General features: G+C 33.5%; 1 protein-coding gene and 4 pseudogenes across 4 annotated transcripts; all 5 read right to left on the bottom strand.

The window, feature by feature from the left end:
• Nucleotides 1–6400: 6400 nt before the first annotated feature.
• On the bottom strand, nt 6401–7889 carry LOC104732198 (AT-hook motif nuclear-localized protein 20 pseudogene; annotated as a pseudogene). Its single transcript, XR_015574149.1, has one exon. The product of XR_015574149.1 is annotated as an AT-hook motif nuclear-localized protein 20 pseudogene (transcript).
• A 5905-nt stretch (nt 7890–13794) lies between these two features.
• LOC104732199 (bet1-like SNARE 1-2) lies at nt 13795–15825 on the bottom strand. 2 transcript variants are annotated; one of them, XM_010451733.3, is made up of 6 exons: nt 15555–15825; nt 15224–15374; nt 14662–14718; nt 14512–14571; nt 14329–14414; nt 13795–14201 (listed from the first exon to the last, which is right to left on the bottom strand). In XM_010451733.3, exons 1-6 carry the CDS (start codon nt 15581–15583, stop codon nt 14177–14179), a joined length of 408 nt encoding a protein of 135 aa, XP_010450035.1. In that variant the 5' UTR covers nt 15584–15825; the 3' UTR covers nt 13795–14176. The 2 variants fall into 2 exon arrangements, with proteins under 2 accessions (XP_010450035.1, XP_010450034.1); XM_010451732.3 differs by lacking the exon at nt 14329–14414.
• Nucleotides 15826–15954: 129 nt separating this feature from the next.
• Nucleotides 15955–16703, bottom strand: LOC104732200 (uncharacterized protein At4g14450, chloroplastic pseudogene; annotated as a pseudogene). Its single transcript, XR_015574184.1, has one exon. The product of XR_015574184.1 is annotated as an uncharacterized protein At4g14450, chloroplastic pseudogene (transcript).
• Nucleotides 16704–19763: 3060 nt separating this feature from the next.
• On the bottom strand, nt 19764–19864 carry LOC147930762 (small nucleolar RNA R71; annotated as a pseudogene).
• A 5372-nt stretch (nt 19865–25236) lies between these two features.
• Nucleotides 25237–25337, bottom strand: LOC147930763 (small nucleolar RNA R71; annotated as a pseudogene).
• Nucleotides 25338–25698: the final 361 nt, after the last annotated feature.

Consider the following 25698-nt stretch of genomic DNA (forward strand, 5'->3'; position numbering starts at 1 on the left):
AGATATGTGTAAGTAATATATAAAAAACTGTGAAAAAAAAAACTCTTTAGTAATATTAAAATCTATACTACTAGTCTACTACTAATACAAGAATATAATTAAGAGAATGAAATAGATTCAAAGACTGATTAAATTAGAACAAAGTAGTATTTCACTATAAAAATGGTTAGTAGGAGAAATATGGAAGTAATATTAATTTCATTTGTTTATTAAGTGGTCCGACTTTCATTAACTAGGTTTAGACGTTTAGTGGATGCAGGATGCCAATGTACACCACAGTTATTAAGAATGAAATTGCGGCTTTTGCAGCTTCCAAAGTGCATTACAACTTCAGTGAAAAATGGCAAATCTATTTACATGTCATCCTCGATTTTCTTTTTGGGTACAAAGAAAGATCTTTGTACAAAAGACCCAAGTGTTCAATTGTAATCTACATTCACATAATTAATCAGAAAATAAACTGTTTAACTAAAATCAAATTAAATAATAAAACATTTATTTACTTCATCCAAAGTTCAATGCATATCAAAATAGAAACATAAAATATGCATATTTATTCATATCTATATTACACATTTAGTTTAAGCATATGCCTATTTGTTTGTTTTTTTGCGTATCCTAAAACAATTTATTCCTAGGCATTTTCATCCTTTAATATATATACAAAAGAAAATTTGCACTATTATATATATACAAATATAAATACTTTAATTGATCTTGCGTCACAAAGTTAAAATAACAATATTTACATAGTATACATACACATGATATATATGAGGAACTTGTATACATAATTTGTACTGGTCTAGATAGATAAAACATACTCCAATAATTTGACAAAATATATATATAAACATAGTATACATACATATATTTATGTGTGTATGTCGTAAAACATATATATATATTTTGATTTGAATAGCTAGGCTTGGTACCTATATTTTTTTAGTTTCTCTGACGCATAATCATCTCGTAATTAACATGACCTTTTAATCTTAATTTTAGTTTATAGAGTCAATAATGAAGTGCTAAATCACTAGAAACTTATATTGGCGGCACTGAGTCAACAGAATATGCAACTCTTTTTCACTTGACAATTATAGTTAATGGAGTAAATTGGCCTGATTATGTAATTAATGCTGTCCCTAAGCTTTCCGATGATGATACAACAAAAACATAGAATAACATTGAACGAAAAAAAGGCCTTTCTCTCTCTCTTCTCTCTCTCAAATCCTTTAGAGAGAGAAGGTTGTTCTTCTTTTTTAGCCATCCGGTTTATATTTTCGGCGTCTGTCTGTCAGCTATCGCGACGATGGCTAGCTTTAGTTTCTTTCCGGCGCTGTCCGGTTTCTATCACGGTAACTTTGTTGCCGTTGATTGTTATACTTTCCGATTTAGTCGGGTATGGCATCTCCGGCTTCAGTAGCGGAGATTGTCGGCTATCCTTCCAGCAACTTCTGGTTCATTAAAAAGAGTTTGGCTGACTCTCCGTCCGACAGTTTCTGGTTCTTTCAACAGAAATTGACCGGCTCTCTGTTCGGCAGCTTTTGGTTTATTTAACAGAAGTTGGCCGGCTTACGTTACGGCTATACCGTTGCCGTGTTTTAGTTTTTGTTATTTCGGTGTGTCCAACTTTGGGTTTCTGATGTGGGCAAGGTGGTTATGGTGATATTTGGTATGAAGATAAAATAGAAAAGTCTAGAGAAAAAGAGCAAGCAGTGATTATGCATCTATGTAGGTCATGTCCGCCTGACTTCGGGTTTTCAATTTTAGCGATGGAGCTCTTCATCTGTTTAGAAATCAGATGTGATGCGGTGGTCTTTGATGCCGAGTTAAAGAAGAGACAGAAATATGGTGGAATTGAAGGCGTTGGGTTTTGCTTGGCGATTTGTTGGTAAAATTTTCCTCTAGATCTTATTTCAGATTAAGATTTCTTCACTGATTCATGATGAAGTCGAGATGTCTACGAATTGGATAAATGTTTTTCTCGGGTGAATTCATTTTGGTTTACTGATGGTCGGATATTTCTCCGACGTCAATTCCCGGCGGTCGGAATCTTCTTCCTGAGTGAATAATCCAAAGAGTCATCATTGAGTGAAGGATATGCTTACACGTGGCTTGAATGCAGTGTAGGGTGAACGTGTTTAATTACTCATGCTATCATCGTTTGATCTTATCTGTCCTCTGGGACACCTATGTTTAATAAGACCAGTTGTTTCTTTACTTTGGGCCAATAGTTTGTTAGTTGGGTCGTAATTTCTTAGTACTTGAAGTAGTCAGCAAAAGATCGAGCTTCTCGGTTACTAAGTCTCTGAAGGATGCAGCTTGATGTGTAAGAACCTCTCATAATCCAAGCATATGATGGAAGCTATAAGATCAACTATAGTCTCAGATTGGAAGTATGGTCTTATTGAGAGAGTTATGAGATCTCCTTGGTTCTTCATATTTTGCATCGGTTTGAATTAGTAGTTGATTATGCTGTTTCTACTGATGTAACTTACAGTTTACTGTTTTAATTCTCAGCAGTTTGGTTGTGTTTTAGTGGAGTTTTTTCTACTGCCCTGTAATATGTAACCCTCTGTTCTATATAATATGAAAATACTTGAAAAAAAAAAAAAAGCTTTCCGATGATGTGACCCCAGATGTTGTAACTTATACGATATAAATATTCAAAAATATTTAAATTGTATTAATAGAATAATTATATACGTCCCATTGGTTTGACAATTGACACGTGAATTCATGTGAAGATGGTCCTTGATGTTTTGTTTCGCCATTTCTAGGATCCGACTTGACGTGATACATATGGTATCTACAAAGGAACTATAAAAAAATTTATTAGTTTAATAACCAAAATTGTTAGATTGTCACTATTTTGGCTATGGCGGCAGTATTATTTGTTTAGTAGTATAGGAATAGTGGTTCGGATTGATAATACAAAACAATAGAGTTTTTTCAACTGAAAGAAAAATAATAAATAATACTATCTATACTAATATTTTTGCAGCAGTTTTTGCTTAAAAATATTTTTTGGAAAGTTTTTAGATTAAATGTTATTTAATGCTTATATTCATATCCAAACAAGTTTAGTTAACTTTCTTTACTATCCTTATAATCAAACACAATTAAAATATTTTAAATATCCATATATATAATGTTCTATAATTAATATAGATATTTAGAAGATTTATTCTGGATTAAAAAAAAAATTATTCACTTATCATCTTTTTTATTTTAAAATTTAAATGTAGTGAATCATCATATAATACAAAAATTTAATAAAAAGGTGTATTTTTTTTGCATATATTGTGATTTGAAATTTTTAAAACAAACATATATTACTCAATTATTATAAAAAGTGTTTGTTCAACAATCAACATACATATATAGTAAATTCACTGTATATAGTAAATTATAAATTTTAAGAAGTTTCTAATTTATAACTAATATATCTAAACTTAATACAAAGTTTAAAATTATAAATATTTAAACATATTAAATTTTCAAAATTACACAAACGAGTTATATTACATGACGGGTTATATGATATTACAAGATTGAATTAATAATACTACAAAATAAACTATCAGTAATATGATACTTCAATACGGGTTAAATCCTCATTTTAATGTTTTAACAACACCAAGATAAAATATGTCAAATAAACTGATTTAATTAAGATTGTAGTAAACAAAAATTATTGTGCAGTATACCACAATTTATATATTAAAAAATCACTAAAATAAACAAAAAAGTATATTAGCAAAATTAGTATTAAAATAGTACATTAACAAAAAAAAATAAAAAAAAACTTACTCCGCGGTGTACCACGGGTTATAATCTAGTAAGAATAGTTAAAAGAAAGCAAAAACATAAATCTAATCTTTGTAGTAATTTTTTCCAATATAAATACTCAATATCAATTTTATAACTAGTTTTAAAGAGCTGCACACTACAACCAAATAGTATATAATTATAGTGAAAATTAACGATAAAATGAATTAGTGATATAATGATACTTTAAAACTTATATCGAGGATAAATACGTATATAATGATACTTTTAAACTTTTTTCGAATAAAGATTTAAAGTTTGGTTGTAACAGGGTTTAGGTTCCTATAGTTCAGGAGGTTTAAGTTAATCTTATATGATGACTATCTTGTATAAATACCAAAACTTTGTGAATTATAAAGTCAAATATATTCTATATCTAATTCTACAATTCCCCAGAAACCAAATTTATTGGTATAGATGACATTATTTTCATCATTCCAAAACAGTTTGATGTCAAGACTAGTGTTGTTTTTTGTTGTTCAAACATCCATGTTATGATCTAAATATATAAGTCCTTTAGATTTAGAACATATATAGTAAGGTGAAATTTTTGCGTAAATTTATGATTTCCATATGAATTGTCCGATTATCCGATAACCTTTAGGTTAAATAAGATGGATTGAATTATAATGCTTTATATTACTTATTTTTGTGTGCCATCTCCTATGGTATATTTTGATTTATCATTATATTTATAAATTTATTGGGATTTTATCAAGAATTTTAAAAACTTTATCATTTTTTGGCTTTTCAAATTACACCAAAATAGTCATGAAAAACAATAACTTGCATGTATTCTCCAGATAAAAGTTGTCCAAGTTACTATGGGAAGAAGCAAAATCCTATTCGGATAGGTATTTGCATACTACGCCTCTGGTGGAGGATAGGGGAGCGTTTCCTCGATGTCAGATTGATGGTTCTTGGAAAGGGTCAGATGCTATGCAGGGTCTAGGATGGTGGTGTTGTAGTGATGATGATGCGACTCTCCTTTTGGGAGCACGGAGTCAGAGATGCGGTCCTACATCCTTACATGCAGAGCTACAAGCCTTGATTTGGGCTATGGAGTCACTCTTGGCGGCTGGAGTTGGATGTCAAAGCTTTGAGACAGACTGTGCAGAATTGGTGGCGATGGTGCAGACGCCTGACGATTGGCCATCTTTTTCGAACCTGTTAGAGGAGTTTCTTGTGCTCAGACCATGCTTTTCCTCGTTCTCCCTGATCAGGATCTCTAGAGAGCTCAATGTAAGGGCAGATTGTCTAGCCCGTTCTTCAAGATTGCTTTCCTCTGAAATTTCCTTTGTAAACTCTTTTCCTCCGGTTTGGGCAACCAATCTTGGAGTTATTTTTTAATTTGATTAATGTTTGGTTGAAAAAAAAAAAAAAAAAAGTTGTCCAAGTTTCACTAACTAATATGCAACATAAATGTAAAATTTTCTTAGTTATTCATTCATTATCTATTTCACATTAAATAATATATAAAAATTAACTACAGTCAAAACTAGTGAGAATTGGTAAAATTTTATAAATATCTTCTAAATATTATGTAAACTTTACAAATACTTGGACCGAGTCTCCAAATAGCTGTTATCATCAAGACATACTTTCTAAATCTTATTAAAATTAATAAATTTTCCAAGTTTAGTAATAAAGAGTATTTAAAAATAAAAACTCTAAAACCGTTTTTGTCAAAAATTCTCAATACTATATGATATAATTAATTTAATTTAATTTTTTACCCAAAAATATTTAATTTCTTTTTGTTTTAATTTATACATTAAAATCTTATACTATATCAAAACAAAGGGAGTCTTAACTATTAGAAGTTTATATATCAAGTTTTATTTGAAACAACATTCTAAAAATTGAAAATAATTACAATTTGTAATACAGTATATATCTAAGTGCATTAATTAACAACAATAAATCATATTTTGGTGATAACTTTTTCCTTTTTTGTTAAAGACTTTTAGGATCGTAGTCACAACATAAAAAATTTCATACATAGATATATTTGCGATTTTCAATAAATAAGTAAATATAAGTCTCCTCAAATCGTTCTCGCCAATAACGTCAACCATATTTTTTGGTTTATTCATGATTTTAGCTTCCCTCATGTTTTGTGCCATTAATTCTTTGTTGGACTATATAAACTGTATTAATTATAATACACATAGAGAGTATATCCTTTTAGTTAGTCAACAAAATTCTTAATAACCTCTCTCATTATTTAGTTTGTAAAGTCATCATACTAAACAATCTCCCAGCTGTAGCATCATTACCCAAAGATTAAAACGACAACAATGGACCTCTAGTAATAATCACTAATGGTGTGCGAGTGCAACCTTATAAATAAACTCACGCACGAATCAGAACTAATATAATATCGAAACGCACATATAAGCAATGCTCTCGATGTTCCTTGATCGTTTGAACCAGCAATAATATATATTAACTTATGACTTTTGTACCAATCAAATGTAAAGTATCTAAAGATCACAACGGCAAATATATTGTAGTTAAATACTACTAAAAAAAAAAAAAAAAAAGACAAATTAACATTCTAATATACAATACAAAATGTTTATTCATTTCGTGGAAGAATACTGAAAATACAAAAGTCCTCGATCTCGTCTCTTTGTACCTTCCAAGCTCTATATTTCAATTCTCCATTCAGAACAAACAAAGCTTTGATAGTACTTATTTATTTTTTCCAACAAGCAAAGCTTTGTAATAGACAAATTAATAACCTCAAATCACTTATATATATTCATCTATATGTTTATTTATATTTATATAGAATATTTAGAAATGGCTCACTGAGTCAGTATGGTGGTCGCGCGTGGACCCATGTATATGGTTCGTGCCCTAACTGACCAGCCCCATTTGGAATCAGATGCGGCGGCATACTGTAGCCTGGCCCTGACCCGGCCATCACAGATGGATCAGGCAGGCTACTACCGATTCCGGGCGGCGAGTCACCACCTCCATGAATCGGTCTTGAGCCTCCACCGTCTTCCTCTTCTTCCATGGGCAATCTCTCATAAGTAGCGTTGGAGAAAGTAGCAGCTATCACCATGACCGACCCTATGGCAAGGAGCGGCCCCACGACGCTACCCCCAACGACTTGACCCTGGACCCCGGCTAAGTAAACCGTTAAACCGGTTGACCCGGGTGGGGAAGGTCCAGGGAGGAAAGCACCGGTTAAGGATAAGATCTCAAACCTGCCTTGGAGAGAGACTACACCTCCGGGTGCGGAAGCTTGACGGAGGGTGACGTTAGCGACTGAGCCTGTGCCGCTGAGAACACAAACGCCGCGTTGTCTGCGTCTGGAGAAGTGAGCGATTGTGTCAGCAACGTCGCTGCCGTCGGAGATCTCCAGGACATGGCTACGGAGTGCGTTGGGACTGTCTCTTGTCACAAAGATTGGAGCTTTAGGTTTGTTCTTAGATCCTGGTGGTCTTCCTCTTGGTCTACGGTTGACCACCTCAACTGCTCCTTCCCTAGGGTCGTCTTCTTCATCTTGGTCGTTATCTTGGCTCTGATTCATGGGTATTCCAAGATCTCCTTTGCTAAGAAGACTTTGGTGATGATGGTTTTGGTGGTGGCCGGAGGAGGCTGAGTGGTCCACCATACCGGCTAAACCACTCTGGTTCGTCCACCAAGGGTTTGACATAATTGCTTTCCCAAAATTTGGAAATCTACTAAAAGAAAGAAGAAGGAATTGTTAACCTGATGATTTTGCCTGGAAGGTCTTTAGGGTTCCAACTTTACAAGGTCAAAAGGTGTATGTAGCTCTTTCTTGAAATTTTTTATTTCATTTTGATTTCTCTAATTTCATATGTATTTTGGAGTTGTTGATGATAAATAAAGAAGAAAAGGCTAGGTAAGAGAATTAGATGCAATTTTGGAATGGAACTGGAATCAAAGCAAAGGCTATTGAGACTTTGATTTTCTTTCCAAGAATCAAAATCTCTCAGAGAGAGAGAGAGAGAGAGTGAGAGAAAGAGAGAGAGGGAGAGATAAAGTGGGCAATAATTAATTTCCACAAGAGTTAGTAGTATTATTTATATAGGGTTTATATAGAACCCAATAACGCAATACTATGTGTAAATGACTGGACCCATTTATGAGTCTATTTTAAACCAACAGTGTAATTGGATACTGATTATGCCAAAGTCGTACGCTCCAAAAGATCATATATAAACGGCATAACGTATTCGTATTTAGTGAACTCTTCTTATCATTTTCAACCAGAGCTTAGCTTGCAGATAGAAATATTAGTATACACACATATTACTGAAAGGTTGCCTACACAACACAAGTCTTGGGTTTCCTTCCTTTTTGTAGTAATCACATATATGGTGCAATATTTTAGGAGACCAAGCGAGTAAGAGAGTAATAGAGTAAGAGACAGTATAAACAATTGTATAAGCTAGACAAAAAAAAAAAGGAAATGGGGAACAAGACCAAAATGTTGTTCGTTTTTTTTTTTTTTTTTCAAATGTTTGGAAAGAGATGAATGTATTGTGTTCGAGTGTTGTGGCATCGGGAACTAGGATCATTTTCTTCTTCAATTTGAGAGTAGTGTATATATACATGTTGTGGCATTGTTTTGCAGCTTCACATACCAAAAATGTAGTTATCTTTTAATAAATCGAGAAATAAATTAAAATGTAATTAATAGATTAGCTTTGGAAATTAGGGTTGAGTGGGGCATAGTGCGCGTGAGCATTGGGGTGGTGGGGAGCACGTCATTTTCCCTTGCCCAGACGTCTCCACTCTCGACAACTCTCACCCTATTTCTATAATAAGATATGACTGATATTAAATACGTTTGAATAATTAATCCAATTAACTAACTTCTAATGTAATTTACCCAAAAAGTAACACTTCAATCTAATATAAGTACTGTGTACACACACTTGATATATTTTGTGTTTTGGCATAAGTGGCTAATGGTTAAACAAATCACTTAGAACTTAGTTTGATAATGATTGCATTAACGAGTTTGTATACAAAACCAAAGAGAGTTTTTTTTTTTTTTCCACAAAAAATCAAAGAGAGTTATCCTACCCTTTCATATTAGATATCATTTTATTATTTGTTTCAGAATAAATGTCAAGTTATTTGCTATGCAAATTTTATTATTTTCTATTTTTTATCTCTACAAAATCAATAAAATTAATATAATGTATTACTAAGAGGTTTTAAGATTTTTAATATATATATGAAAAACTCTTAAACAACACTTATAATGAAACATAATCACTAATATCACAATACTACTATATTTTTTTATAAGCAGATGATCTCGGATCAAAGTACTAACTATTAAACCATAATCCATGAACTCTATAAAAATATGAATTTCGTTTGTCTAACCGCATATTTTAAAAGATGTGAGATCTCTGACATATGGTCAGATCGAGCATGTACTTTAGAGTGTATACAAATACATATATTAAATATAATGTTTAGCTTATATACGTATGTGGGCAGGTTTAATAAACGAGTTGATGTTCTTGAGTTTCTTGTCTATCTTTTTCCATCAACCGTAGTGAAGAGGTATTTATATAGGGCAAATACATGACCCAGGTCATGGAACCGCCAAATAGCTTCTAATAGGTATCATTTTTGCAGTTTTGCTAAGAGCTTCAAATATACATACATGTCATAGCAGGCGTGCTCCGATGTATGTATCAGTTTAGTCGGTTCCTAGCTAGTGGAAATTTAACTAATTAAGAAGATAATTTGTGAGTCGATAGAGGACGTAGAGCTCGAATGGAGATAATTACATCCATCAGTGTTTGTTCAAGAAAGCAAGTCACTTTCTTAGAAATGATTTCGATTGTACGTTGTACATGTGTTGCGATATGATTGGTGATTTACTCCCAACAAAACCTTACACAACCGTGTAGCTCACCATTTTTGTTCTTCAACAAGTATATTCTTTTCTATTTTTAACATCAATCGAATTATATTAATGGAATGAAATCCTCGTTTTCAGAAATGTGAAATACAAGATTGAATGTAAAAATGAGATACAAACAAATTAGGGTTAATTAAATAAATACCAGAATTCTAAAAGTTATTTAAAAGAATAGCACAACAACTTCTTTTAATAGGAAAATACTATGGGATCCACGTTTTTTTGAGTAAAAAGATAAAATCATCCTTTTCTTATTTTAGTGTAACGTAGAAAGAATGAAAGATTAGGTGAAATTTTTTAAATAGCATGTAATATTTATATCTTATATAAATTTTTAAAAATAGCATGTAATATTATATTTTACATCTCATTTATGAACTCAAACCAACATATAATTTCGTTCTAATTGTAAAATCTAAACCTTAACCATCTCATTTGTGAACCCAAACCGACATATAATTTCGTTTTAATTGTAAAATCTAAATTCTAACCATCTCATTTGTGAACCCAAACCGATATATAATTTCGTTCTAATTGTATAATCTAAACCCTAACCATCTAATTTGTAAACCCAAACCGACATATAGTTTCGTTCTAATTGTTAAATCTAAACACTAACCATCTTATTTGTGAACCCAAACCGACATATAATTTCATTCTAATTGTAAAATCTAAACCATAACCATCTTATTTGTGAACCCAAACCGACATCTAATTTCGTTCTAATTGTAAAATCTAAACCCTAACAATCTCATTTGTGAACCCAAACCGACATATAATTTCGTTCTAATTGTAAAATTTAAACACTAACCATTTCATTTGATTTCATTTATGAACCTAAACTGACATATAATTTCGTTCAAAAAACAAAAACGATATGATATTTAAACAAATAACATGTAATATATGTAATGGGTATGAGTAATTGTATATGAAGAGAGAGAATTGAGCCCTATGATAATTTGTTAAATACTTTTCATTTTTGTGGTATCTAGTGCATATACTCAACAAATCATTTCTATGAATAGGTTCTTTAGCCAAAGGAACGGCTGCTTTATTTGCTTATTTTGGTGTCATGTAAAAGTGGATGGAATGAAACTTTCTCTTCCAATAGTTGATTTCACGGATCTAATTGTAAAGAGTGGAGACGAAGTTCTTACTGTTGCCATTTAATGGAATTGAATAAGTATATTCATATTTTAATATAACACGTTATTTTTAATCTGTACATTTTTCCGTGTGAATCCAAACATTTGTTTATAATATACTGTTGAATATATGTAGCAGAACATGTGTTGATTTATTTTATTGTATTTACTTTAAGATCACATTCACATACAATAACATGGTACTCAACATATATTCTCTCTATTCTTAAAAATGTTTTTCTGAGTTTTTAACACATATTTAAAAGTAACTATACTTACTTTTTAAATCAGTTTATCTTATTTTATTGATTTAATGTTTCAATTGTTTCTAATAATTTTATCAACACTAGATTATTCACTTCACTATTACTCTTAAGAGCCGATATAAAGTAAGCTATGTCTTAATTTTTAAAGAAAACTATGTTACTCAAACAATTCTTTATCTCGTAAAGAGAAATACATTAATTTAGAGTGTAAAAGATCGTAAAACGAAAAAAAAAAACCCAAAAAATTATCTAAGAATAGAGAATGCATAAGAATGTAAAAAATATATATATCAAAAAGTTAACACAATTTTAGGTGTAGACACAAAATTTGATAAGACAACACAATTTTAATAGTTATTGATTTTTGTATATTTTTTGCCTAAACCTAAAATTATATTTTGCTCCCTCCGTTTATATATGAGCGTCGTTTGAAGTTTTGACCAAATAAGAAAACAAATACATTTTCTGTATTACCATTTATTTAGGGAGATTTGCTACAATAACCTACAAGGCTACAACTAAAATAATCTATCAAGATTTTAAAATATTTGTATAGCATATTTTTTCTATATTACCCTTGTATATATTACTCATTTTTCTTCTTAACTACAGAAATATTGTAAAAATCACAAATACAATACTAAATATTCAAAAAATTATTTAAAAACAAAATTTTGAAAAGGAAATAATTGAAAAACGAAAATTAATAAAGGAAATCATTTAATAAGGGAATCAAATGATTATAACCATGTCCCAAGCTTTCTTAACTCTGCTCTGTATTGTGATTACATTTAAATTTCAATAAAGTTTTAAGTGTTAAAAAAAAAGGGAATCAAATGAAAAAGGAAATATTTTTTAAAAGAAAAATTTTCAAAAATTTTTGGTAATTTTTTTTGTAGACTTCAAAAATACAATTTAACAGACTTATAGGTCTGCATAGTTCTATAAACTTTGGTTAAGTCTTCGCATTTTTGGTAGACTTCAAAAATATATTAGTCAGACTTATAATTACTCTGCGAAGAATCATAGACTTTAGTAAAGTCTTCGGATTTTCGGTAGACTTTAAAAATATATTAAGCAGACTTATAGTTAGTCTGCGGAAATTCATATACTTCGATAGAGTCTTCACATTTTTGGTAGACTTCAAAAATATATTAAGCAGACTTATAGCTAGTCTACGGAGTAATCTAGACTTTAGTTAAGTCTTCGCATTTTTAGTAGACTTCAAAAATATATTAAGTAAACTTATAGCTAATCTGCGGAGTAAATCTAGACTTTTGTTAAATCTTCGTATTTTTGGTAGACTTAAAAAATATATTATATAGACTTAAAGCTAATATGCGAAGTAAATCTAAACTTTTGTTAAGTCTTCATATTTTAGGTAGACTTCAAAAATATATTAAGTAGACCTATAGCTAATCTGTGGAGTAAATCTAGACTTTTGTTAAGTCTTCGTATTTTCGGTAGACTTCAATAATATATTAAGCAGACTTATAGATAATCTACGAAGTTCTATAGACTTTTGGTTAAATCTTCGTATTTTTGGTAGACTTTAAAATTATATTAAGCAGACTTATAGATAGTCTGCGGAGTAATCTAGACTTTAATTAAGTCTTCGCATTTTCAGTAGACTTCAAAAATATATTAAGTAAACTTATAGCTAATCTGCAGAGTAAATCTAGACTTTTGTTAAGTCTTCATATTTTTGGTAGACTTCAAAAATATAATTCAGCCCAGAAATTCAATAAACTTGAACAACTAAAACTAATCAAAAAGAAAAAGACGTAAGAGATCTTATATTGAGGAGAATGAAAAAAGTTGATTCAAGGTTAATTTTATTATATTAGGTTTTAAACAATTAATATATTTCCATAAATATTTAGATATTGGAATTTAATTTTAATAATTTTATGAACCATATATATTTGTCATTTAAAAAAAAAGGCAAAAGACATTTTTGGTATCATGAAAATTATTACACCAAAAGTGAGTTAGTCTAACAATAAAAATAAAAAGAGGTTAGTCTGGCTAATCATTAAAAAAAGTGAATTACCATGGGTTACCATGGGTAATTCTCTCTTTATTAATATACTTTACAAATTTTCTGTTTAACCATATTGGTCATTTGACTAAACTAATCGTTTCAAGAATATTATTAAACATAGCAACTTATTATTCACTCTCATATAGCAATTACTTATCAATCATTCTCTTATTCAATAGTTGAGACTGTAAATCTGTAATCTACATAAATGAAATGTTACGATGATTTGACTGAGAAACCGAACCATTGGAAATGTATATGTCAACTTGTTAAAAAAAAAAAAAAACACTTGGCTATAACAAAACCAAAAATATACTTGTCGATTATTGTCAACTTGTTACCTAAAGTGGAAAAAATCAAGCTCTTCGGCATAGTGTCCTCACTGTCTTGTCAACTTGTCCATATTATTATTACTAGTCGTCCAAAAATTTTAACTCTTTTTCTCATGTACACGACGATATTTGCGCCTGAAAATTTTGAAAATTGGTCTGAAACACAAAAGGCCTAGTCAAGTCATCTGTTTGTTTCTATTACAAGTGAAGTGCTATATAAACTTTTTTCACATAAACCTAATAATTAAGCTTATCAATCAATTAAGCTTTTTTATAGACAAAATTGCTAACACGATCCAAGACCTTGTTTGTTTGCGATCAAATAGTTGACAAATCATAAAGAAGCTTTTGCTACATTACACATGAAATGACATGAGATGATTTTGCATCAGACAAAACAAGTCTCTATCTAACATTTTTTTCTTTTTCTTTCGGTTAGTTCAGTAGTCTCTTCACAATCTCTTTCTTTGTCTTGTTCAATATGGGTCCCTTGACTTTGGTTCACTGTGTCTGCATCATTCATTCATCAGGAGAAACCCAAAAAAAGGAAGTGTAAATTATTCTGGATTCCCAGACCAAACAAGTATTCTCATGTAACACTGCCTTTTTCTTGCATCCAAATTTCACCCTTTGATATAGTTTAATAGCCTGCAACATCCAAATGATTGTCAAGCCATTAGCATAATATAAGAATTCTGTGTTAAGAGTCAAAGAACAGAGACTTGAACCAGAAAGTATAAAAGTAACTGTCACAAGTCAAAGAAGTGCACTTTACCTAATAAGGTAATACATGATCAAGAAAAGGAGTACAAAATACGCAATGAGTTTGCAACTTTTTCGATTAGACTTCTTCTCAAAGACCTGACGTGTTAAAATCGATCCTTATTCAGGTATAAAAGTTTGATATTAACAAAACAAATAGGGAGATGCATGAAAGGTACGGTATCTATTTACATACCAACTTGAAACGGTTGATAGTTCCTGACATAACTCCCCTTGCGGAGTCCATTTTGTTCCCCTAGAAAAATGACAACAAAATAACTTATCAACAAAGTATGTGACATAGATGTACAAATTGAAACAATAAGGAAAACAAACTTCAGCGTACCACTTTGTCAAGCAAGCGGTTATGACTCTCAACTTCTTCATGTATGTCTCCAGTCACCTGATAAGATATTATTACCAACGTAAAAATCTCAGCCAAGCTAAATCCGACAAGAGTAGAAAGAACATAACATCTAAAATGAAAAACAAAAAGGCATTTGCTTTTTTTTTTTTATTAAAAAGCATTGGATCATAGCTCAATGCTCGTCGCCTCCAAAAGATTCAATCAGGGTCTGTGCAAAGATATTGTCACAAAATTCAATTAGCCTCTATACGTACTATAAAGATATTTGTTGCCCCAACTTACATCTCAAGCAAGCTAGATCTCACAAGACTAGGAAGAGAATAATAACATTAAAAAGACATTTTGATACTTAGCAATGGTTTAAGGGAATGTTCTCAATCAAGATAAAGGTTAATCCAAACAAGTCAGATCAGTGCAACCAGCAAAATACACAATCAAGAAAATCAAATAAGCGTTGTTAAACCTAATGTTCATACTTTGTAATGATCATTGTTGACTTATTAAGTTGTAGAGATGAAAAGAAGGAAAGAAAGAAACATACTCTCTTAAGAAACGAAACTCTGTCCTGAAGATTCTCCAAAGCTTCATCGTTGTCACGTTCGTCATGAGGATACGAAGACGAAGCTCTCAATCTACCTTCTTCAAGTCCATCAAGACCATCAAAGAGTGACGATCTCGCAGCACGGTTCTCCCTGCAAAATAACCAGATCCATTTTTCTCAAATCAATATCTAGAGAACTGTAATTCGAAGTCTATTATCAAATTTCGAAAATTCAATTTCAGAAACGAAGGAATCTGAAGATTTTTGAAGAGATCTGAACAAAATTCAAAGGATGAAGAGGAAGAAGAGATCAATAGATCAAAAATCAAACCTTCGGTAGTTCATATCTCGAACCATCATTTGATTCGTCTTCGCTTCTACTCTCTTACGAAGAACTCATCATCACAGAGGAATCAGAGCAATGCGTCGAGATTCTCGATTTTGATCCAATTCCAATAAACTTTTAAGGTTTTCTGTTTGCGAGAAACGTACGAAAGTTCATACTGTTACAAGTTCCTAGAAGAAGAGACAAAGTGAGAGCTTATTGGGCCTAGATTAGGCCTAATTCGGCCCAATATGTCTAATTATCGAGTAGCTTTCTTATCTCGATTTGATGTAGACTAAAATTCTTTTTAAAGAAATTGATGGTCCAGTCCAAGGTTAACGTGTTTTAGGAACTTAGGATAAACACAACACATGAACTCGTTTAATCAGAAGATATAATAATAATATATATTAAACAATAATAATAATATTAAAACGACGGTACACATTTATTATAAAATTATCTGTAACGAGTTCTCTCTCTTGACTAGTAGTTAGTGTCGTTAAAAACAAAATAATTGTGCTAAATCTATTGTAACTTCATTTATTCTTTTAGTTCTTTGTGTAACTTAAAAAAAAAAAAAAAAAAAAAAAAAAAAAGGAGAAAACTGTGTCTGTGAGCTGTTAGATTTTTACAAAACGTGTAAAAATAGTTGAGACGCGTGTTGTTGTTATATTACACGAACAAGCTTCACATGTTGTTGCTATCCGCTAAACAGAGATGAACGGTAGGACAAACGTCGTCGGCTCGTAGGAGACTGGCGAAGCTGGATGTTTCCATTTCTTGAAAACCGGCGTCTTCTTCACCTCCTCTTCCCCCTGTTTCTCAGTCTTGTTCTGCGGCGGAGGAGGAACATGCGACTGGTCGTTGAAGGACGATGTTGGGGAAGGAGCAACCGGAGAGAGGAGAGGGATGACCACGTTCCAGTTACTAAACGACGCTGGTTTGATCATTAAAGACGGACCTCGTCTTTGTAGCTGGCTACGTTGCTGCTCGTTTCCAGTGGTGCAACTGGTTGTTCTTTGCATCTTGGACGCCATGAAGCTTAGATTTGTGAACTTTGTTAGTAATTGAGTTTTTCTTTCTTTCTTTTTTGGTAGGAAGTGATTGAGTACTTTTTGTATCTGAACACAAATTATTTTGTTGATGTTGGTGTGTGATATCTGATGTTTTATGTAGATGGTATATATAAGGTGAGGGCCTTGAGGGGACACGACTTGTAACATGTTGACTGACTAAGGTACACGCTTGGGTTTGGTCAAAGAGTTGAAGAAATAAAATTTAGCTGATTTGTCTTCCCTTTTTTCTGTTTCTGTTTGGATTATTCTTTGACCAATTATTTTTTTGAATTTTCTCTTCTATTTTCTTTGTTGAAATTCTTTTTAAATTTTCCCAAAACACATTTAAATTATGTCAATTTTTTTATAAATATAGATGACTTTGAAAATCTCTATATAATTATTTAAGCAATGTTACTATCATGTGACATATTACAAAAAAATGCCATTGTATATTTAATAACTAACAAAAAAAGTTTATATTGGTTTATAAAATAATAAAATAATATTTTCGAAATTATTTAATAGATTCCATTTATTGTTTCAGAAATCTTAGGAAACAATAACAAACTATTTAGAATAATTATAAATTTTTATTTTATTTATAAAACTTAATTTTAGTTATAAAACTAAGATTAAATATTTGCATCCCTAAATCATCTTTTTTTTGACAAAACATCCCTAAATCATCAATAGTGACAAATGTATCTTAAAAATAAGATACAACATTGCTTATATTTTAAAAATATAAAATATCATATCTAATATATTAAATATTTTTTTCACATTGTACCACGATACATCAAGATTTCTAAACACAATCGACTCAATACGAATTTTGTTTTATTTTATGAATTTTACCAATTTTATATTTTTATGGATTTGAACATTGTACCAGGTTGAAATCAGAGGATGAAAATAAGTAAACTAAATGTAAAAGATTATAAAATATATAGACTATAGAGTAAATCAAATAAAACTTTTACTATTATTTTATAACTAACAAATTACAGTAAAATTTAAGCAAACATTTCTTCGTGATGTACAATGATATATCATGGTTTTTGTGGTTTTTAACCATGATATAAGGAGTCTTTTAGTGTCTTTTCATTTGTTTCTAGATTGTTTTCGAGTCTTTACATGTTTTTAGCATTGAAGGAGCAAAATGGAGCAATTTGGATGTTTTGGAGCATAAATCTTGAAGAATCAACTTGGAATCGATCAGAGCAGGAGCATCGACCGACACCAAGATAGGAGGCATCGATCGACACTCATCTCTGCCGACTCAAGACCCAAGTTTTGGAAAATTTACAAATCCCAAAGTTTTCCATATTTGCAACATAAGTCCCTGACGTGTTTTAGGACATATATATATATAGTTTTTAGGTTTTCCAAACCCTTAAGTTTTATTCTAGAGAGTTTTATTTTTTTCTGCAACCCGGTGAGATTTTGAGAGCTTTTGGGAGAGAGATCTGAACTGCTTTGAGAGAAGAATTCTTAAACTCCTTCCTTACTTTTTAAATTTCAATTGCTTATTATTCAGAATCATGTTTTGTTCTTCATTGATTATGTCTGAGTAGTTTGCTTGTTAGGTTTAGGGTTTTTCACAGGGATTTTATGAATTATTAGATCTGATTATTTAGGATTCTTTATCTTTCTAGATCTTCATCTTAGGTTGTTCTTCATATTAATCCTTGATTGGCCATCTAGAATTAATACTTTAGGAAAATAAATTGATATGAGAATATAATTGTTTTCCTGATAAAACCTTTTGATGAGCAAAATTATTTCTTACAAAGAGATTTGATTTAATAATTTTGTGAACAATCTAAACCTGATTTTATTGCTGATTTATTACCTAGAATTTTACAAAGAGATTTGGATTTTCTGGTTTTAAATTTAGATATTATTTGCAGTGAGAACTGATTTAATTTACAAAAGTGTTTAGAGTTCTAGATCTGTTCTTAATTATTTGAATCCTAATTTATTGATTTATTTAATATTTCATAATTTCCTGAGAAATTCCCTAGGCCTAGCTTTTTGATCTCCTGAATTTACAATAGTCTTTAATATTAATATTTTGCATTGCTTTTGTTTTAATTTAATTTAATCTGTTTAGCATAATTGAAAAACTCTATAATTTATTGTGTAGTCTTGAGTCTCTGTGGAATTCGACCCCTAAGTACTGCATTGATCTCTTAATTTGAGAGAGTAGCTCTAGGGTTTAATTTGAGCATATCAAATTTTGGCGCCGTTGCCGGGGACTCTTTGATCTACCATTAGATTTGAGTTTTTGATTTTGTCTAAATTTTTTTTTCTTTTTATTTTCAAACTAACACGTTTTTGTTTTTCTTCTCTTTGGTGTTTCAGGTGCATGCCTCCTAAACCTCACACAAGGAATAACAAGTCTGGTCCTACTATGAATTTGTCAAACAAAGAGTTGGGAAAACTAGAACGTGAGAACAGAAAGGCAGCTAAATCTCTGAAGATGGTTAATACAATCATTCTGATGCGTGATGAAGCTGGTGTTTTGAGGGATCAAGAGGGCCACTTGCGCAATGTGCATGGCCAAAAGCTTGATGCAGAAGGGAACGTGATCCCTGAACCTGTTGTCAACGAGCAGGCTGTTGTGAACCAGCAAGCTGGTGTCGTTGATAATCCGGATCTGGGTGTCGATCGATACCCTCTTGGTGGCATCGATCGACACCAACCTGCAGACGTGCGTGGAGCTGCCAACCACGTACAAAACCCAGTTCGACGACAGGAGAACAACCGAGATCTGATCAGGACCATTGCTGACTACAATCGGGCTGATCTGGTGTATGAGAACCGGTCTGCTATTGTTCCTCCCCCTTTTCAGAGGAATGATTTTGAGTTGAAACCTGCATACTTTCAACTAGTTGGGCAGAGACCTTTCTCTGCTTTGCCCAATGAGAAGACTTTGGATCACATTGAGCATTTTGAGGATCTGGTGACTAGCATCAAGGCTAATGGGGTAACTGAGGACTACATCTTCTGCAAACTTTTCCCTTACTCACTTGCAGGGGAGGCATCTCAGTGGTTGAAACAGCTGCCTCCTGGATCATTGACAAGCTGGCATGATGTCAAGGTGGCTTTTCTCAACCACTTCTATGATGATGCAATGTCAGATGAGTTGAGAGTCAAGCTGTCTTCCTTCAAGCAGAGACCAGATGAAGCTTTCAAAGCAGCTTGGGTGAGATTCAAGGCTTACCAAAGGGACTGTCCACACCATGGTTTCTCAAGAGTTCAACTGCTAAGTATCTTCTTCAGAGGGTGTGACTGGGAGTATCAGTTGGCTTTAGATGCTGCAAGTCATGGAAATTTCAAGACAAGAATACCAGAAGATGCTGAATTGTTGATTGAGAACTTAGCTGCTAGCAATAGTACTAAGAGAGCAGATGCTGAAAGGAAGAGATTGCATGGAGGATTTGATGCAAACCAGCTAGCTTCTGTTAATGCTAAGCTTGATTCAGTTCATAATCTCCTGGTTGGTAAGAAATCAGTTCACTTTGCTGCTGAAGTTGAATCATTTGAGCCACAACCTGAGACTGGGAATGAAGAAGCAGATGTCAACTTTGTATATGGCAATCAAGGTCAGAGATTTGGCAATCAGCAAGGCCACAGGCCTTACAGTGGGAACTCTTCAGGCTACATTCCCAAACCGGACTACCAGAAGCAGCAACAAGGGAGCAACTTCACAAGGACTTATGGGAACTCATCCTATCAGTCTCCGCCTCCACAGACTTCTTCTGAGAGTAGAATGGAATCCATGCTCGAGCAGATTCTACAAGGTCAAGAGAATTTGACAGTGACATTCAATGGAAAGATTGATAATGTCTACACTGAGCTGAATGGGAAGATAGAAGCATTGAATGTTCATGTTAAGAAGCTGGAGGTTCAAGTTGCACAGACTGCTGGGCCTGTCAAAAGGCAAGAGAATTATCTTCCAGCAAGAACTGAGTCAAACCCCAGACATGCTTGCAATGCCATATCAGTGAGAGATGAAGATGATGGTGAAATTTTTTCTGCAGAACAAGGAGAAAAATCGGCCAACCTGTCGGATCCAGATGATGGCATCGATCGACACCACCTGGGTGTCGATCGACACTCTTCTCAGACGGAACCAGAAGCTGCGAAATCTCAGGTTCCAACAGTTGAAAGGGTCTACAAGCCTAAGGTTCCTTTTCCCAAGCCAAGAAAGTCTAAGCAAGAGATGGAGGAAGCTAGATGCAAAGCAATGATGGACAAGGTAATGATTGAGATGCCTTTAATTGATGCAGTAAAGCTTTCACCACCTCTTAAGCGGTATGTGAGGAGAATGGTATCCAATGGTTTGAGCCCTGAAGAAGGAGCACTTCTTACAAAAGATGTCAGTGCAATTCTGTTGAACCAGCCTGTACAGAGGAAGAAAGAGAAGAAGCAGGAGGTGGTTGTCTCTAAGGAAGTGAGTGCAATCATTCAATGTAAGACTGCTAAGAAGTTACCAGATCCTGGAAGCTTTGTTCTTGATTGCTCTATCTCTACAGGAAGGTTTGCACACTCACTTTGTGACCTTGGTTCTAGCATCAACTTGATGCCACATTCTGTTGCTGTGAGACTTGGGATGACAGAATTCAAGCCAACTCAGATTTCTCTTATCTTGGCTGATCGCTCCCGAAGAACTCCTGAAGGTGTTTTAGAGGATATTCCAGTTAAGGTTGGCAACTTCATGATTCCCACTGACTTTGTGGTGCTGAAGTATGATCAAGAGCCTAAAGATCCTCTCATCTTAGGAAGATCTTTCTTGGCTACAGCTGGTGCCATCATTGATGTAAAGAAGGGACACATAGCACTAAATGTGGATGGTTTGAGTTTGAATTTCGAGATGGATAAGCTGAGGAGGGCTTCTACTATTGATGGACAGACTTTTTCTGTTGAAAAAGTTTCTGCAACACGAGCATCAGGCTCAGTGTCGATCGATGCCACCAAGAGGGTATCGATCGACACCCCTCCACGACCGAGACAGAACAGCTCCAAAACTGATGCTCCAAGTCAGAAACCTGTTCCCAAACAGAAGAGTCATCAATCCACACTCCAGAGCCCTCAGGTAAGGCAAAGGTACACATCTCCTTCTCCTAAACTTCCTCCTATGCCCCATAAGACCTTCAAAGATACAAAAACTGTTTTACAGTTAACCAAGCCACGAGATTATCGTAGAGCGCTTGTTTCTTCTGTTGATGATTTTGCAGGGCATAAGAGAAGCAATCCCATCCCTAAATCCCACACTGATCCTATTTCTCACATCCTTGGCAGACCTCATGCACCTAAAGCTTATACACCACCTTGGATGAAGAGGACTTCAATGCCATGTTCTGATCCTCCAGATGCATGAGCTCCAACACAGTCAAGCTAATGACTGAAAACAAGCGCTTAGTGGGAGGCAACCCACTGGTAGGTTTTTCTTTTTCTTTTGCTTTTGATTTTTATTTATTTTATTTTATTTTTGCTTTCCTCATACTTGATAACACTGGGGACAGTGTTGTTTAAGTCTGGGGGAGGTTAGTTACTAACTATGTTTTCTGTTTTTGAGTTTCAGTTGTGTCAGTCAAAACCATAAAGTTTGAGTCAAATTTTTCAAAATTTTTCTTTTTGTCTTTGGGAATTATGATCTTGACTAATGATTTCTCTTATTTGGCTAACACTCTAGTGATTATTTGTTTATGCTTGATCTTAGAACTGAAGCTTAGAAAGACTATGAGCCTTATCAACAATCCTGAAAGCCCTTATTCAATGGATATCTGATTGATCTAACGTTGTCTTAACCTTTATCAGGATTTTAACCGGACTTAATCTCTTACTTTGGGGTTGAAAATCAGTGGACTAGACTTCTTCTTTGGGCCATACAAGACAGTGCAATTTTTCAAAGTATGTCTCCCCTCTCTCTTCCCTTAAGTGCTTTAAGAAAAAAATAAAGAATAAAAGATGAGATGATTTTGATCAGTTTAGAGAGGTAGGTAAATTACCTGTGACCTCATTATTCTACTCTTGAGTCAAATGATCACACAAAGCTTGGAAGCGAGGGATAGGTAAATTACCGATGACCCCGGTATTCGCTTACACCTTTGATTAGAAGGAAAAAATAAGACAAGAGAGAAAAGAAAAAAAAAATGGAAGTGAGAAAAGGGAGAGGAAAGGAGATGTAAGAAGAATGTCTTGGCCTGAAGAGAGTCCATATGTCACTGATCAATACACCCAAGGTAAGAATTCACCTTATTTGTGCTTTAATATTGACTAATGAGATGACAATGGAGATTTCAGAGATTCCAAAGGATTGTGGGGTTTGAGTAAGGAATGTTGATGCTTATCATGGTTAAGTATAAGTAGTAAGTTCTTGAGTCAGGTAAATGAAGAGTGTGAATAAGAATCATCATGCAGTTGAGTGAGTTCCCTGTTTTCAAACCTCTTTCACATGTCTAAGCTTATGTTCTGCTTGAGGGCAAGCAAAGGCTAAGTCTGGGGGAGTTGATATATCATGGTTTTTGTGGTTTTTAACCATGATATAAGGAGTCTTTTAGTGTCTTTTCATTTGTTTCTAGATTGTTTTCGAGTCTTTACAAGTTTTTAGCATTGAAGGAGCAAAATGGAGCAATTTGGATGTTTTGGAGCATAAATCTTGAAGAATCAACTTGGAATCGATCAGAGCAGGAGCATCGACCGACACCAAGATAGGAGGCATCGATCGACACTCATCTCTGCCGACTCAAGACCCAAGTTTTGGAAAATTTACAAATCCCAAAGTTTTCCATATTTGCAACATAAGTCCCTGACGTGTTTTAGGACATATATATATAGTTTTTAGGTTTTCCAAACCCTTAAGTTTTATTCTAGAGAGTTTTATTTTTTTCTGCAACCCGGTGAGATTTTGAGAGCTTTTGGGAGAGAGATCTGAACTGCTTTGAGAGAAGAATTCTTAAACTCCTTCCTTACTTTTTAAATTTCAATTGCTTATTATTCAGAATCATGTTTTGTTCTTCATTGATTATGTCTGAGTAGTTTGCTTGTTAGGTTTAGGGTTTTTCACAGGGATTTTATGAATTATTAGATCTGATTATTTAGGATTCTTTATCTTTCTAGATCTTCATCTTAGGTTGTTCTTCATATTAATCCTTGATTGGCCATCTAGAATTAATACTTTAGGAAAATAAATTGATATGAGAATATAATTGTTTTCCTGATAAAACCTTTTGATGAGCAAAATTATTTCTTACAAAGAGATTTGATTTAATAATTTTGTGAACAATCTAAACCTGATTTTATTGCTGATTTATTACCTAGAATTTTACAAAGAGATTTGGATTTTCTGGTTTTAAATTTAGATATTATTTGCAGTGAGAACTGATTTAATTTACAAAAGTGTTTAGAGTTCTAGATCTGTTCTTAATTATTTGAATCCTAATTTATTGATTTATTTAATATTTCATAATTTCCTGAGAAATTCCCTAGGCCTAGCTTTTTGATCTCCTGAATTTACAATAGTCTTTAATATTAATATTTTGCATTGCTTTTGTTTTAATTTAATTTAATCTGTTTAGCATAATTGAAAAACTCTATAATTTATTGTGTAGTCTTGAGTCTCTGTGGAATTCGACCCCTAAGTACTGCATTGATCTCTTAATTTGAGAGAGTAGCTCTAGGGTTTAATTTGAGCATATCAAATTTTGGCGCCGTTGCCGGGGACTCTTTGATCTACCATTAGATTTGAGTTTTTGATTTTGTCTAAATTTTTTTTTCTTTTTATTTTCAAACTAACACGTTTTTGTTTTTCTTCTCTTTGGTGTTTCAGGTGCATGCCTCCTAAACCTCACACAAGGAATAACAAGTCTGGTCCTACTATGAATTTGTCAAACAAAGAGTTGGGAAAACTAGAACGTGAGAACAGAAAGGCAGCTAAATCTCTGAAGATGGTTAATACAATCATTCTGATGCGTGATGAAGCTGGTGTTTTGAGGGATCAAGAGGGCCACTTGCGCAATGTGCATGGCCAAAAGCTTGATGCAGAAGGGAACGTGATCCCTGAACCTGTTGTCAACGAGCAGGCTGTTGTGAACCAGCAAGCTGGTGTCGTTGATAATCCGGATCTGGGTGTCGATCGATACCCTCTTGGTGGCATCGATCGACACCAACCTGCAGACGTGCGTGGAGCTGCCAACCACGTACAAAACCCAGTTCGACGACAGGAGAACAACCGAGATCTGATCAGGACCATTGCTGACTACAATCGGGCTGATCTGGTGTATGAGAACCGGTCTGCTATTGTTCCTCCCCCTTTTCAGAGGAATGATTTTGAGTTGAAACCTGCATACTTTCAACTAGTTGGGCAGAGACCTTTCTCTGCTTTGCCCAATGAGAAGACTTTGGATCACATTGAGCATTTTGAGGATCTGGTGACTAGCATCAAGGCTAATGGGGTAACTGAGGACTACATCTTCTGCAAACTTTTCCCTTACTCACTTGCAGGGGAGGCATCTCAGTGGTTGAAACAGCTGCCTCCTGGATCATTGACAAGCTGGCATGATGTCAAGGTGGCTTTTCTCAACCACTTCTATGATGATGCAATGTCAGATGAGTTGAGAGTCAAGCTGTCTTCCTTCAAGCAGAGACCAGATGAAGCTTTCAAAGCAGCTTGGGTGAGATTCAAGGCTTACCAAAGGGACTGTCCACACCATGGTTTCTCAAGAGTTCAACTGCTAAGTATCTTCTTCAGAGGGTGTGACTGGGAGTATCAGTTGGCTTTAGATGCTGCAAGTCATGGAAATTTCAAGACAAGAATACCAGAAGATGCTGAATTGTTGATTGAGAACTTAGCTGCTAGCAATAGTACTAAGAGAGCAGATGCTGAAAGGAAGAGATTGCATGGAGGATTTGATGCAAACCAGCTAGCTTCTGTTAATGCTAAGCTTGATTCAGTTCATAATCTCCTGGTTGGTAAGAAATCAGTTCACTTTGCTGCTGAAGTTGAATCATTTGAGCCACAACCTGAGACTGGGAATGAAGAAGCAGATGTCAACTTTGTATATGGCAATCAAGGTCAG

This window comes from Camelina sativa, chromosome 12 (genome assembly GCF_030686135.1).
Source record: "Camelina sativa cultivar CO46 ecotype springtype chromosome 12, ASM3068613v1".
NCBI lineage: Eukaryota > Viridiplantae > Streptophyta > Magnoliopsida > Brassicales > Brassicaceae > Camelina > Camelina sativa.

Excerpts from the sequence above, each read along its gene's own strand:
- LOC104732199 (XM_010451732.3), bottom strand. The coding sequence starts at position 15,583 with ATGATGGTTCGAGATATGAACTACCGAAG. Across the intron at positions 15,375-15,554 it reads CGAGATATGAACTACCGAAG|GGAGAACCGTGCTGCGAGAT; the intron begins GTTTGATTTTTG and ends GTTATTTTGCAG. Across the intron at positions 14,719-15,223 it reads GAGTTTCGTTTCTTAAGAGA|GTGACTGGAGACATACATGA; the intron begins GTATGTTTCTTT and ends ATATCTTATCAG.